The sequence below is a fragment of the Branchiostoma lanceolatum genome, chromosome 3 (genome assembly GCF_035083965.1).
Source record: "Branchiostoma lanceolatum isolate klBraLanc5 chromosome 3, klBraLanc5.hap2, whole genome shotgun sequence".
Classification (NCBI taxonomy): domain Eukaryota; kingdom Metazoa; phylum Chordata; class Leptocardii; order Amphioxiformes; family Branchiostomatidae; genus Branchiostoma; species Branchiostoma lanceolatum.
Genome location: NC_089724.1, coordinates 31,946,353 through 31,962,701, shown reverse-complemented (window position 1 = coordinate 31,962,701; position 16,349 = coordinate 31,946,353). Strand labels below are relative to the sequence as shown.

The following is a 16,349-nucleotide window of genomic DNA, read 5'->3' as shown; positions in this document are numbered from 1 at the left end:
TACTCGTTCTACTTGGATTAGGTGATAATTGCCGCTAAATTATGCAGCTACCATCCATGTTCGGCGACAGACGTGTTCACTGTGCAGCACGTGCCTATAGATTTCCCGCTGGCTGCACGACAATTCACAGGGTGCCGCTACGTCCTGCACAGAAAAGTGGTGCACTTTGGACAATTCCCAGGACGTGCTGGGCCCAGGACAAAAGAGGTTAGCAGGTCGGCACGACCTGGAGAGTCTCAGAAAATTCGGATTTGCAGGCACGTGAAACACGAATTTCACCCCGCAACTTCCGCTTTTCGTGCAGTGGAACTTAAAACCACCATGAACAGTCCATTTTCTAAATACAAATATACCTTGAAATTAAATTCCCATGAACATTTTTTCCTTTTAAAATACTTACTGTCCATTCATTATATCCCACGGATAGGATGTTAAATGGAGGTCCCATATTTGAGGAGAGCCACGCCCAAAGCATGTTAAAGAACCAGCCACACTTATGGAAAAGAGTAGGAGTCCTTCCTGGTGTGAGTGGATCAAATAAATCTATCCGGATATACAGCTTGTAGTCTTCAGTACAAACCTGGTCACCATCAGGCAGTCTACTGGGTAGGCAATACAAACAAACTGAAACAAATGCAACAAGAGTTCCACGACCTCATATCTCCATGAACAATTCTATTCATGCAAATGACTTACACATTTGCATAATATATGCTTGGTCATTAACACCTTTATCTAACGTACACATGTTGCAATATTGACAGTCCTATAATTTTTATTTGCATAATTGGTATCTGTTGATGATCCACTTTCCATAAGGTCTCGGACCGGATTTTTTTAGCGATTTCGTATGTAGGCCGACACCCTCAGGTCGACGGGCTGCAATTCTGCCAAGAAAAGTAGGACGGAAAATGTAATCACATGGTCAAAAAGCAGTTTTCTGCTGTTTTCCGATGTATTTATCGGTATTGTCCATTGTCCCTTTTTTTTGGGTAGAAACCATAGTAAAATGTAAATTTTGCACCCGAAAATTATCATTTTTTTACACTTTTTTGATCAAACCTGCTCGGAAAAAAACAGTTTTCCTGGGATCACGGCATATATGCTGAGAAAGCTTAGTAAATGGTGTCTCTAAAAAATGAAAAAAATACAAAAGTTATGTGATAACTTTTTCGCAATCTCCGATGACGCAAATTCGGTGAAAATGCATTAAAAACGATGCTATTTGAGTCATCAGGCGAGAAAACCGCATCACCGTTGCCGCGGACTAATACAAAAAAGGCTTCGATAGCGAACCAACTGCACCGCGCCCAAAAATACTACAACTCACGGGCTTTTCAGAAGATTCAAAATATTTATGCACAGCTAAAACCATCACCAAGCAATCTCGGGCAGAAATCAGGGTGACGACCACGCACTTCCGGCAGACTACCGGGTCACACTACCCAACCCCCTGTCAGATTCGAACTCCGACCCGGAACCTTAAGAAGCATATAATTTCTTAAAATTTGTTTAAAGTTTTCAGATAGGTTATATCTACCATATATCCAAATTTAGCTTATCTACGATTATTACTTTTCCCGCAGCAGGGGTTTAAAGTCATGTGAAAAACACTGTGTTTTGAGGCTATCTTGCCAACGTACAGGCCTTAACAACGTTACAGTAGGGAAAGTGATAAAAACATCATTTTTCAGGACATCGCTTTTCAAAAAACAGGTAAAACTGGATGGAGAGCCTGCTCATGCCCTTGGCTTGGAAATTATGCGGACTTTCCGTCGTTTCGGTGCTGCATATTGGCAGAAAAGCCTCTTTAAGAGTTAGCGTCGGTGACGTCACGCACTGACGTCATGGTTCTTGAGGAAAACAGCAGGGGGTCGCATTTTAAGTTCGTAGCTTTTAACTGAAACGAAGAATATGTCAAATTTTGGTATAGACCGGTAGACCACAGGTCGCACATTCCAAATCAAACGCGTCCGACATCAAACTCTTCACTACTTCGCCGTAAAGGCCCCTTAAGCAGCACAATGCTCCCCAAATGTGTAAAAGAATGCATTCTGACACAGTCCAAAGCACAACCTGGAGTATATCATCAGAGTTAGAAGCGGGCAGCTTAAATAAGTGCGGCAGAGATGTGTAGCGCGCCTAGTATGCTATCACTTCACGCCATCAAAAGAAGAAAAGATCGCGACGTTAAGGAGCGATGAACCAAAAGTCAGAAAACCAAGTTTCGCCTTAAGAAGGCTTTAAGCACTTAGATTTTAGCTTAATTCACCCATTTAAGTCATCATGAAGGCGGGGCATCGCGAAAATCATACCGAAGGTCAAGTTGAGACCTGGGCTTCCATCACATGACGTAGTCAGTTAATTCCTTTTAAAAACGGTTTGGCGACCAGAAATGATTAAAGATGGCCGTATTGGAGGTTTGGGGGGGGGGGGGCAAATGGGGGAGGGGGGCGCCAAGCACCTGTCCATGGATATATCGAATTTAAAAGAGAAAAAAGGGCAAACTATGGGTTTTTTTCAAACAAGCTTACAGATTTTGATAAAAGCTTTCGAATGCGTCGAAATAACGTCATCTATGACGTCATCGACGTAGCTGCTGCCGTCCTTTTAAGGTCTCGGACCGGAGTTTTTTTGCGATTTCGTATGTAGGCCGACACCCTCAGGTCGACGGGCTACAATTCCGCCAAGAGAAGTAGGACGGAAAATGTAATCACATGGTCAAAAAGCGGTTTTCTGCTGTTTTCCGATGTATTTATCGGTATTGTCCATTGTCCCTTTATTTTGGGTAGAAACCATAGTAAAATGTAAATTTTGCACCCGAAAACTATCATTTTTTTACACTTTTTTGATCGAACCTGCTCGGAAAAAAACAGTTTTCCTGGGATCACGGCATATATGCTGAGAAAGCTTAGTAACTGGTGTCTCTAAAAAATGAAAAAAATGAAAAAGTCATGTGATAACTTTTTCGCAATCTCCGATGACGCAAATTCGGTGAAAATGCATTAAAAACGATGCTATTTGGGTCATCAGGCGAGAAAACCGCATCACCGTTGCCGCGGACTAATACAAAAAAGGCTTTGATAGCGAACCAACTGCACCGCGCCCACAAATACTACAACTCACGGGCTTTTCAGAAGATTCAAAATATTTATGCACAGCTAAAACCATCACCAAGCAATCTCGGGCAGAAATCAGGGTAACGACCACGCACTTCCGGCAGACTACCGGGTCATGACCCAACCCCCAGTCAGATTCGAACTCCGACCCGGAACCATAAACTACATATGTATTTGAGTCTGATAATGGAAAACACTGCAAATAAAGATTTTCCTCATTAGCTATGCAAATTAAGTCCCAATTAGCATAATTTGCACTTCATTGTTTATATCTAGAGATATCTAAACTACCTGCATACTAAATATCATGGAAATCCATTGTTCCTTTGTTCAGTACTCTCCAAAAACGCCCCCGCAGTTCCAGAGGAAGCTGCTAGAGGGCCCAAACCTACACCACTTCTTTATTACATCACAAGCTATCTGCCACCCAAAAAGCAAGACCACAGCACGTCCAGGTCAAAACATACAAAAATTGAAGTTCTGCTGCAGTACCAAGGTCACATACCAGGGGGCCCAAAATTGACATTGAACTTCGGCTTCACAACACCTGCCCACATACCAAATATCATCGTAATCCATCAAGAGGTTCTTGAGTTATGCCGACTACAGTAGTGCGTAAACACAAACAGACAGACAAACAAACACACACACAGACACACCCAAAACTATATCTACATTTTTCATGGAGATAACAATATCTCCATTTTTCATGGAGATAACACTATCTCCATTCTTCATGGAGATAAAAACACCTGAGATGAGACATCCCGGAGGCTGGTTTCTCCTCTGCCGCTAGGGTGGAGGATACCAGCACAGTTGATCAGTAGGTCCACACCCCCGCCATTGTGCTGCTTCACCTCATTGGCTGCCTGCTTGATCGAGCTCTCGTCGATGACGTCAAGGGGTATTATGTGCAGATTGCTTGGATTCTTGGCCTGGTTAACATAGTGTAGGAACTCAGTGTAAGATTTTTGTTCCAAATGACAATGATGGTAATGATGATGATGATAATGTTGATGGTGGTGATGATAGTGATAATGGTGATGTTGATGATGATGGTTAGTGGTGATGATGCTGGTGGTGACAATTATGCCATTTATGGTGATGATGATGATGATATCTAAAACATTGTGACAGTCTTACCTTTGAATGATGCAGCAGTGCCAGTAGTTTTCCTAAATGCATTTATGTAAAATAGGTCATGATTTACTTAATATGCATCTCATTATGTTAATCATCACCTATGGTACCTATATACCAAAAACAATGAAAGTCCATCAATCCATGCTTGAGTTATCCTCCTCAAAAGTTACAAACAAAAAGGTCCACTGCAGTTCTAAGCAAGCCGCTGGGGAGACCAAACTTACATCACTTACTACCTGCCCCAAGAGCGATCCACCAGTGACTTTTAAAATAAGTGCTTTTCAAAAAAGCTGGCGTTTTGTCTACGTTTATGAGTGTGAATTGTCTTTTCCCTTTTCTTGAAGTAAAATCTGCCAAAGAAAGTCACTCAAGGGCTGTTGAGTCTATAAGAAAAATTGTCATTTTGGGAAAGGAGACTCAGTACTGTTTTAATAGAGAAAGGCAGATTGGGGAAAGCAATTTTGAAGTTACGGCACTTAACTTATAATAAGTGCTTTTGAAAAAGCTGGTCTTGGCCTACATTGTACAACTTGTACTTATTTCTAAAATGTACAATAGGCTCATTATAAAAGCTATCAATGTAATTATGTTCGTAGCACGTAATAAAACATACAATTTGAAAAAGCACCATTGAATCGTCAGCAGTAAGGTAATTAAGTGAAATAGAAGTTCATAACAGCTAAGGTTCTATCTAAAATGACAAATGTCAAACAAGTCTTCAAACCAAATAACAGCTACCTCATCCCTATTATTCTGGTTTCCGCATTTACAACATTTCTTCCTTATTTTCCTGGATAATTTTGCTAAAATTCATGAAAATTCCCATATTTTTGTGCGGAGTGGCGTCACTTTCCACGTCCGTGTTGTCTGAATGAAGTCGATACTGAACAATGGAGCATTTGCTACTGTAACAAAGGATCGCTGTTTTGCAAACAACATCAAGAGCCTCTGTTTACATCGGGAATAGAAGTTTAGTGGCGAGTGTTTTGCAAGAATCATCTTACCGCACATAGGAGCCGCTGCACGGTATTTTCCATTACAATGTACAGAAAAATTTGAATGCCGGGTTTGCAATCTATGAAGTCCTGTTCATAAGACAAAGGCCTTGTATATATTAAATGAATATTTAAAAATAACAAAAATAAAATATCTATGTATTTATTAATAAAAAAATAAAAACATGATATTCATAAATATGATATTGATAGATTAATATAATATTAATATATATTTTTGATATTTAATATCTAATGATAATGAAAAATCCATGTACGGACTCGATTCCCGGATCTTCCGGATCCGAAGTACTACGACGTTACCAGTTGAGCTAAGTTGTAGTGTGTACTAGGCGCCATTGTGCATAATGCTTTAACCTCACTACATGGTATCATTTATGTCGATTTTCGGTTGTTTTCTTGACGAAATCATTTTTTTCCTCTGCAATCTTGTGGTATAGATGTACTCTCACCTCTCAAATAAACGTACCGGTACGTTTATTTTTTTTCGCCTAAACATCCGCCCGGTACTTTCTTATTTTAGACGGTACGTTTATTATTTTTTCAAAAGTTGGGATTTTGCTAACCGGAAATCCCTCTAAAATCGAAATTTTAGGTTTTTCTGCTCATATTTCCCCGGTATTTTTGCTAGTAATTCGCTATTTTTCGGCCTAGCGGCGTTGATTTCCCCACCGCTATCACCGGCGGCAGCCTTTGTGAAATCCTTGCGGCACTCGTAACATATCGGTCGATCTCGCTATGACGTTACAAAGTTAACGTTGTTATTGGGGGAAAATAAGACGCAACGCAGACATTTCAAAATACAATTTTCATGTAAATAACTTTGACAGTCTCCGTTTACATCCATCGTAAACCAAACTTGCGGCACGCTGATCAAGAAACGTGTCATGTAGTAGACTTGCACAGGGAAGAATTCGATGACCGCTATCGGCAGCGGGGTGGAAGAATAATTCGTTCACAGAAGATACATTACACGTAAAAACAACAATTATAACTTAACTTCCCTTGTGATATGTGTTTTGAGGCCGCAAAGTCTAAGAACGGCACAAAACGAGCGGTAAACAACAGCATGTTTTGCCATCGAAACATGGCGGCACCATCAGGCGTGGTGACAGTAAAACTAGCAGCATATTGCATAGTGCAGATTACGATCTTTCAAATGATACCGTAAACGCGTGGAAAATGTTATATTTTGCGGCAACGATAGAAACAGAATTCTATCTATATTTTAGGAGGGTTTGTATTTTAGAATAACCGTAAGATTTTCCAAATTTTGCGGTTAAGGGCCGTTTCTATTGTCAACATGTAATCGGTAATTTCTTCGTATGTGCAGCCTAAAACGCTGTGCTACTTTTACAGTCGAGCTCTGTTCAATATTGTGGGCTTAACCGCGGGAACTCGAAATCCGAGCGTCTCACAAAAACTTTGTTCTCGACGCTATGGAGCAAAAGTTTATGGACATTGCCCTTTTTTTGGTGTTCATATTTGTTTTGGGGGGTGGGGGGTAATGTCTTTAGAAAATATGATTAGGAACAATTTAGCTATCTGATAATTTTGATTATATGTCAGTAATGATAAAAGATAATGAAATTCATGTACAACAATTTTCCTTGATCACTTGCTGCAAGTTCCAAGTAGAAAATGCATAATATTATACACTGTATCATGTACATTTTCACTTGTTGAATTTGAAGCACCGTGGCCCCCGGTTAGGGGTCATAGCGGGGAACCTATCATCCTATGCCCAAATTTTCAACATTACTATTTTATTTTATCGAAGTGGCAAGCAGATCATCATCATTTGAACAAGCGTACAGTTATTCTGTTCAATATCCATATACTTAATAGGTATGGTCCGCAGGCATAATTGAATACATGCAACCTACCTGCTATTATCTTATTTCGTGTGGACACAGTTTACCTCTATCGTCAATTTTGAAATTTTCCGGGGGGTACTTTTATTTCAGGGGGTACTTATATTAGATTTTGAAGATTTTTCCGGGGGGTACTTATTTTCCAGGGGGTACTTCTATTTGAGAGGTGAGAGTAATATGGTCATTTTTCAGGATATCAAAGTCCGAAACCACAATGCAATGATATTTCCGAACAGTTGTAGCAGTTACATGCGGTCGCCCTCCTATGTGTCATGCAAATCAAGCCTGCCTGGCTTTTCTTGCTCCCTTGTCATATAAGGCAACGGCTATACAACAATTTTGAAACGTCTTGCCATATAAGGTCTTCTGAGGTGCGACACAGTGTTGAACCAAGTACCATCGAAGCATCCTGCATGCATGCATCGCCAAGACATTGCGTTTTGTTGCGAAGGCGACAAAACGCAAAAATCATGACTGTAGCATTTGCCAAATAATTGACCACAAACTTCCAGCAGATTAATAAATTATCCTCATTTATTAAGTAAATTAGTTCCTGATTTGCACATTTATTATTTAGATATGTAAAGCATCACCCAAGCTAGCTACATGCCAAAAATCATGACGATTCGTCAACCCCTGCTGGAGTTATTCCCCTCCAAGGACAACAACAAAATTGCTCACGGCAGTTCCAAACAAGGCGCTAAGGGGCCAAAACTTACACCACTAACTCCCTGCCCCAAGAGCTATCCACTACTCAAAAACAATGAACCTGGCGCATCCAGAAAATTTTACCTCTATTTAACCCCTACTAGTACCCATCCACTGAATATCATGCACAACCATCAAGTTATGTTGTCTACATACATACAAACACACACATATACATACACAGCGCCTTGCAGTACTGTAGGAAAATGCTAGGTGAAACAACAACCACTACTTACCTACCAAAAATCATGAAAATACATCCATAGTTATGTTGTCCAGATACAAAACACAGACACACACAGCCTGCTGCAGTACTGTAGGAAAACACCAGTGAGGTGAACCATTTTCGAACTTGACCTTCCTTCCTACATACTGCTCCTCACCTGCCAAAAATCATGAAGATCCATCCACAGTTTCTCGTTACATACAGACCCAGCCAACAGCTGGCGTAACTGAAAACATGACCTTCTCAGCGAAGGTAGTAATTAGCTACAGTCACCTCTTCAACGCAACCACCTGGCCATGGCGATCGCATGTTCTTGGTCCCAAAAATTTTCCCCATACTAGTAGGCACAAGTATTAAGTCGACCACTCGTCCAACGCGAACGAGACCGCCACGAATTGGGACCTCACAGGGCACAATCCCTGCCCATGGCGACCATTTGCCAGAATGTGGTGACATTGGATTTTGCTGTCGGATTTCGCGGAAATGTTTTTAAGGCCTTGACGGACAAAAATATATGAATAGCATTGATTCCTCCATAAGTGCTTTTAAATTAATAAAACGTTCCCACTATAAACATTGTAAATACAAAGGTTTGTGAATACTTTAATATTGATGTAAGTTGTGACCATCGCAATCTTATAGTTTACCGCCATCTCGGTTCGGTTTGAACTCAATTTTCAATACGATCACGTAGTGCATAGCATCAAAAAGTCAGATTTCACAGAAATTACTATCCATTTCTTGTATTTTCAAAAAAAATGTGTCTCTGTCTTACTAAATTTCGCCGAAGGGCAAAACGTCTGTCGATACATGTTGTTACTTGGTCCGTGACGCCATCTTGGTTTCAGCGCGGCATAACACTGACCTTTCTTAAACATATTAAAACGCTTCTGTGTATGAACATGTAGAATACTCTCGTTATTGATGAAAATAATTTTTCTTAAATTTTTATTTATTTCTATGACTCTCACAAACCTTTATTGGGCGCTCCTTGCTCACCGACGTTGTGCTTTCTGCTGCACTGTTACCTTTCCAGGTGGTCTGGAGCTAGGCGGCGGTACCACGACTTTCCGTTTTCGTCCTTCAGTTGTCAGATCGAAAACTTTTTGCCCCTTTTTTCCAGCGGTCAGCGCCCAAAAAAAGGCTGGGATCAGCAGGTGTTTTCTAGGGATATGTCTTAGGCCTTAAAACCTAGATTTTATATGCGCGTGTGTACTCTAACGTAACGTGTGAATACGGGAGGGCGCTGTGAGATCATATATCAGACATTTTTTAAAAGTATGACGAAAATTTGTACACGATCATGTAGTATACATATTACAACTAGAGTTCCACGACCTCATACCTTCGCCAAATGATTTTAACCTTTATGACTGACGTATTAGGAGTGTTTCTCATCAATTATGAATCATACCAGTTGATTGTCTTAATTAATGTCTTAAAATATAACATGTCCAAAGTATGAGCTTAACAAATTATGAGCTTAACAAAGAAGGTTATGCTAATATTAATCATCAATTATGCAAATGAGGCCCTTATTAACATAATTTGATTCAACGATGTTCACATAACTTCGCGATGCCACAAAAAAGTATCAAATGTATGAAACTGTCGTCATTTGCCAGTGTGGAATAATACAAGGTAGTCATTAAGAATGCAAATTAGGCCCACATTTGCATATTTTCTATCTATTAACAGCCCTCCCTTCCTCAGTTACAATTTGAATAGTCATATCATGGAACAAACCGGATTTTTAAAGTTGTCTCATTAATTATGCAAATTAGAATCTGATTTGCATAATTATCGTACAATCATACCAAGCATCACACAAGCTATCCACATACCAAAAATCATGACCATCCATCAAGGCCATCTTGTTATAGTATTTTCTCATTAATTATGCAAATCAGGTCTTCATTTGCATGGTTCATATAAATTAATATTTCTCTCTTCCTCAGGTACATATGTCACATGTTTCAGAGTCCTATCATGGACTTTGGCGGATGTATAAACTTTCCTCATTAATTATGCAAATTAGATACTGATTTGCATAAGAAGTATCTAATCATGTACATCATCACTCAAGCTATCTACTTACCAAAAATCATCACCATCCATCGAGCCCTTCTTGAGTTATTCCCTTTCAAAGTCAGGCGCAAAACCTGCTCCTGCAGTTCCAAAAAAGCCGCTAGGGGGCCCAAACCCGTACCACTTACTCTCTGTCCAAAGATCGACATACCAAATATCAAAACAATCCATCAAGGCATTCTTTAGTTATTCTGGTCCACTACAGACAGACAGACAAACAAACAGACAAACAAATGCTACCCTCTGCATAACCTTCTCGGCGAAGGTAATAACAGAAAATGTAATTTCTGTAGGATGTTTCAGTCAATGAGAATTGAACCTGGTTGGGGCCATGCTGTCTAAAATCACATAATTTTCCTTCCATGTATGTAGAGCACTGTATATTTTGAACACCTCGACCTGGAAACATGTTATGAGTGGAATCCTCTTCATGGCGACCACCTGTCCATCGCGACCGTTTTTGCTAGGTCCCCCTGGTGGTCGCCTTGGGCAGGTTTGACTGTACAATGTACCTGCTATTAAAACATTAAGTAACCGTAACTTTCTGCATAAATTATGCAAAAGAAGGTCTTCATTAGCAATGTACATCCTGGTGTATTTACCTTTCCTAAAGGTACCTACACTTCCAATATGGTATCTGTAGCATGTACCATAAGGAAAATATAAGTTTCTGCATAACTTATGCAAATGAGGTCCTCATTAGTATAATTTACATCTAGGTGTACATCATGCCAAACTTGTAATATAATCTGTAATTGCTGTGCCATTATTACAACAACGTGTCATCGGATGGGCTGTTCTTGAATGAAGTGAACAAGCAACTAGTTACTAACAAATTCGATAACAGGGTCAGATGAAGTAACTATTATGCCATGCGGTTTGAGAAGACCATAATACGTAATTATTTGTCTGTCTGTATGTTGAAGACAGAATGAAAAGACGGGTGATTTCTAAGGGACGTCAATTCAGTCAGTCAGACAGTCAAGACAGCAATAGCTCAGGAAAAGTGGAGCTTGGGTTTACAGCGGAGAGTGGGGCGGGGTCGGTCTTCGGGGACAGCGATGCTTGGTGGCACGCCGATATACCGTGTCTGGTCTCCCAGGGTAGCAACATGTAGTCACTGTCAGTCTACCACATGACTCCAGAGACTCCCGTGCTAGCCTCCGATGCAGACTCCTCCCGGCTGTTTTCTTTTTCAAGTTACAGTTTTTATACTATTACATTTTTTTTTTCTTATTGCTGGCCGGGAAGGAGTCTGCGTCCACTCGGCGTCTCAAAGGAAAGAAGATTAGAAAAGTCTTTCAGAGAGGCTATTAACATGTTCGCGCAAGGGCAATTCACATGTTCGCGCAAGGGTAATTCACACTTACGCGAGGAACAATTGACTGAATGGACCCGGCACACGCCTGGTTTGTTACGGGAGTTAAATTTCCAGCTAAAAAAAATAACACACACGTCGAACGTAGGCGAGACAAAACTATCTTTTAAATCGATGTGGGCATTTATGCTATTGAAGGCGGTCGGTTAGTTTCGTCGGATGTTTATGTGTCAGTCCGTAACAGACAGAATTGGAGAGGGGGGCAAGTGAGGTCGCTACTTCAGACGGCCACTAAAACAGATTCACATGTCTTAGGCTGATTTGCAACATCATCTTTGGTTTCTAAGTTGCGGAATTAGCCAGATTTGGAATCAATTTGCCATGGTCAGCTCAGCCGCTGGTCCCAAGAAACCACCAAACAATCTTTCCTTTGACGGCGGCTCTGATGGCCTCAATCTGGGGAAACCCCATACCTCCCTAGCCACAGTTACACACTCCTCTCGGGAAATATCATCAATTACGGGCGTATGTCAAACCAAGGAGGTTCTGTATTAGCTTGTAAGTTCCTGACTTTCGTATTTTGAAAGAGACGGTGACCCCGATGAACCTCAAGTTATGGAAACTTGTCGGGACAAAGCAGGGCGCATGGTATGGCGTGAGATCGAGAACGTGGAGCCAGCGGCGCGTGCACCCTCCGCGGGGCGCGGACTTCACAAGTCCATGCCGATTGCCACTAAGTGATTTTTAATTACAGATTTGACGTATGTCAAAGCCTGTATTGCTTTAGTACGATTGTGATCACGTGGTCTATGGGCGCCGCCATGTTGTTACGTAGCAGTGCATCAGCCAATGATATCTAATTTTGTCACTGTGACGCAAGTCATTCCTCTTACTTATTCATCGCCTTTTTACTTATTCATGACATCTGTAGCTCAGAAACATCTTCTACTGAATATATAACAGTCATATCAATATTAATACGGTACCTTTTCACAGGGTCGTCACTATTGCTTATTCATTGCATCATCTGCTGAATATTTAACATTATCAATCATTGCCATCATTCAATATTCATTCATTTGCAGTTCAAGCTTTTTGTTCTATCCAGGCCAGCCAGTCTTCCCACTAGAAATACCACCGACTAAGCTGGTAACTTTTGTTTGTGGGTTAACACTACATGAAAATGCAGTTGAATTGATGCTGAATAGAGATTAACCAATACTAAACTGGTATCAGTTAATAGGCAAGAAGATAAGTTTTTTTACTATCTTGACGAAATCCACCTTGTTAGATAATTAACATAGATAATTGATATATTCATGTGTAGTTCTGTCTCTGATCGAAGGTAATTAACATATTAATAGAAACTGCTATAACACCTCACTGGTAAAGGAAAGGTGTTTCATCTTTAAGTCCTATGTACTTATCATTATCATCTTTATGTGTGTTATGTTAATATGGACCTCATTTGCATAATTTATGCGGAAACTTCATATTTCCCTTATGCTAAATGCTACACATGTCATATAAGAGGTGAATGTCGTTGTAGGACAGGCGAATACAATTGGATGTTCAGTATGCTAATTATGGCCTCATTTGCATTATTAATGATTTATGCAAAATCTATGTTTTCCTTACAATAAACGTTAACGTTACAGATGTCATATTGGAGGTGTAGGCAGTTAGGATAGTCGAAAATAATGGAGGAGCATTATGCTAATGAGGGCTTCATTTGCATAATTTATGCAGAAAAGTTATACTTCCTTTAGGGTAAATGCTAGGGATGTGATACTAGTGATGTGGGTAGCTTTAGTAAAGGTGAATACAATGGAATGTATGTTATGCTAATGAGGACCTCATTTGCATTATTATTGAAGAAACTTCATATTTCCTGTACGATGAATACTACGGATGCCACATTGGATGTGTAGGTAGCTTTACTAAAACCATTATCTTTAAGTGTGTTATGCTGATGATGACTATATTTGCCAAATCAAATGCAAAAATGGTAGGGGCTTCATATTCGACATATATGTAGCTTGAATAAACAACGATGCTGTTTCATACCTCTTTCATGAATGGAGATAAATATTCTTTATTTTCTCAAAAATATTGCCTTACTTGTTATGATTATCATGGCATTAATTTTATGTAAATGAGGTGATTTGCATATGGATTTCAAAAATTAGAAAATGCTGTAGCACTTTTGTAACTAACATCTTGGCATTCATACCAATGTTATTGTAACTGGATGTTAATTTGGAAAATGTGTTGAGGTATGTCCAGTATCAGGGTGAAGTGGCAGAAGTTAGGGTGGCAGAAGTTAGGGTGGCAGAAGTTAGGGTGGCAGAAGTTAGGGTGGCAGAAGTTAGGGTGGCAGAAGATAGTTTTGAGGCTTCCGGGAGTCAGATGTGACGTCATAATATTATACAATGTACCAGTGCAAAGGTGTAAATGGTAGGGTAGGGTGGCAGCCGCAGACAAAACAGTTGAACAGTGATGCGCACATGGTAACGTTATATGCGATGTCGTTCTTATAATCAAATTAACATGGCATTACTAATTAGTAAATTATTGTGAATAAAAAATATTTTTAATCTCCGTGGAGGAGGGTACTCGCGACAGTTATGAAAATCGGCAGTATGTGTGCCTCTGACCATGGATACGCTGGTGCAATGGTATTATTATCCCTATATAATGTTCTTGGTTGGTATTGATTAGGCTAGTAATGTCTTCTCCATAGGCAAACCTGTCTGTATTTGCCGCTAGCGCAAATATTTACTCTAGTTTCCTTTTGAGACGCCGAGTGGACGCAGACTCCTTCCCGGCCAGCAATAAGAAAAAAAATGTAATAGTATAAAAACTGTAACTTGAAAAAGAAAACAGCCGGGAGGAGTCTGCATCGGAGGCTACTCCCGTGCCCAGTGTACGGAAACCTTGTCTCTGCCGTCTTGCTATATAGACCCGGATCTAAATAATTTCATAATTTGATTCATATAATATTTCAATGTTGACATCAGTGTACATGTTTTATTGAATACAGGGATAAAAGACTTGTTGTAATTGTTTTATTGCTTGTTTTATTGCTTTGATTCTTCTTTCATGCTTTATGGTATTTAAGTTTGAAAAATTATGTGGGTGTCTTGTATTTTCGTTGCCTGCCTTGGTTTTTTTTGTGCCCGCGCCTACTAAATTTGGAGTCTGCAGAGGATGTCTAATCTCCAAGCAGATTTCCACGGTGCCAAAATCGTACAAGCTAGCCAGAGAAGCTCCAGTCAGCCAGAGAAGTTGTTAGGCACCGTCGGGATCTACCTCAAATCAAACAGGGAGGAGTATTGTCTATCCAATCGCAAAGTGTTACTCGTACCTCTGGCCTGAAGATCTGAAACTCTTACTACGTTCGAGAGGAAATCCTGTCATGTTTCTGGTGTGACGCAGGTCCCGTGGGAGGGCAACCAGTAGCCAAACTACAGTGAGTGTGAGTTTAAACTGAATACTGTCCATCATAAGACGCCTGTGTAATTGGACCTTCATCAGGGAGTCCCATGTTGCGAGTCTGACTTTACTACTACTTGTGTATGCAGTTTATGTTGCAATATTTCTCGAGTGGCATACTTCACCGTGCGTGAGCCATGGCATCTGTCGGCGCCCCCATATACAAGTACTCGGCGGAAATTTTCAGGAGCCTGAGACGGTCCCGTCGAACCCGTCATCAAATCAAATCTCCTAAATCTTGGGATCATGAAGAGAAAGTGTAGGCCAAGAGGGTCAAGAGGCGGTAAAAACTTACTTAGATCAATCTGTACCATTGTTGGAAATAGGCCGATCAGACGAGCTCCCGTCTTATGCAAATACCGACTTGACAACTCATTGCAAGCATTCCGACGCTCTACCCAGACAGAAATTCCGCTAAACAACAACACTGCTCGAAAAGTGTGTTTGCCTGGATTCTTACTGGCTAATGTACGGTCTCTTCGCTACAAGATTGATGAACTTTTTACTGTGTGTCAAGTAAACAACCCTTGTATCGTTGCGATCACGGAAACTTGGCTAAACGCTGACATTTCTGACTCCATAATCTTGTTACCTGGATATGACATCCACAGGCGGGATCGTGAAGATCGTGGTGGTGGTGGTGTTGCTCTATACATCCGTTCTGGCATACAACATAGACGTCTCTCAGAGCTTGAGGAGGATGGTCAAGAAGCACTGTGGTTATGGGTCAGACCTACACGTCTCTCCCGAGGTCTAAACTCCCTTATTGTCGGAGTCCTGTACAACCCGCCTACGTCGTCCGAGTCATCTAAATCAAACACTGAGGTTTCCGAATACCTGGGACGATGCCTCAATGACATTGAGCGTAACTTTTCTCAACCTGGAATCGCTATCCTTGGTGACACGAACAAGTTCAAATCTCACAATCTGTGCCGCAGATTCGGTCTGAAACAGGTGGTTACACAGGCCACAAGAGGTGCCAATCAGCTTGATTCTATCTTTACCAACGTTCATCATTTGTTCTCCCGTGCACCTTCCTCCAATCGGTTCTTCGGACCATCAGTCCATCCTATGGACATCTGGCCCATGGCCATCCAACCCTTCCAAGTACATCACACGTAGGATGTGCACACCTGACGCCATGAGAAAACTAGGCCTACTGATGAACACTACAGACTTTTCTCCAGTTTTTGATCATGAGGCCCCAGACCCTGAGTTGAAGACTTCCCTATTAACAAACCTAGTGGAATCAATTCTTGACAAGGCTGTCCCCACAAAGAAGGTCAGAATCACCACTAACGATAAGCCTTGGATATCGGTCAGAATCAAAGAACTAATATGTGAAAGGTAACAGGCTTATCG

General features: G+C 40.7%; 1 protein-coding gene and 1 long non-coding RNA gene across 3 annotated transcripts in view; one reads left to right on the top strand and one right to left on the bottom strand.

The window, feature by feature from the left end:
- Positions 1-16,349, top strand: part of LOC136431438 (uncharacterized) — a 150,721-nt gene that overhangs the window by 52,717 nt on the left and 81,655 nt on the right. The window lies entirely within an intron of this gene.
- LOC136431435 (C-signal-like) overlaps positions 1-16,349 on the bottom strand; it is a 57,119-nt gene that overhangs the window by 15,374 nt on the left and 25,396 nt on the right. Inside the window, exons 1-2 of one of the 2 annotated variants that reach the window (XM_066422811.1) lie at positions 4,263-4,319; positions 3,872-4,054 (exon numbers count right to left, since the gene is read on the bottom strand). In XM_066422811.1, the coding sequence (XP_066278908.1) occupies positions 3,872-4,054; positions 4,263-4,304 (225 nt within the window). In that variant the 5' untranslated portion in view covers positions 4,305-4,319. Of the gene's footprint in view, positions 1-3,871; positions 4,055-4,262; positions 4,320-16,349 lie in introns of those variants that run through there. The other variant, XM_066422810.1, reaches the window with a different exon arrangement.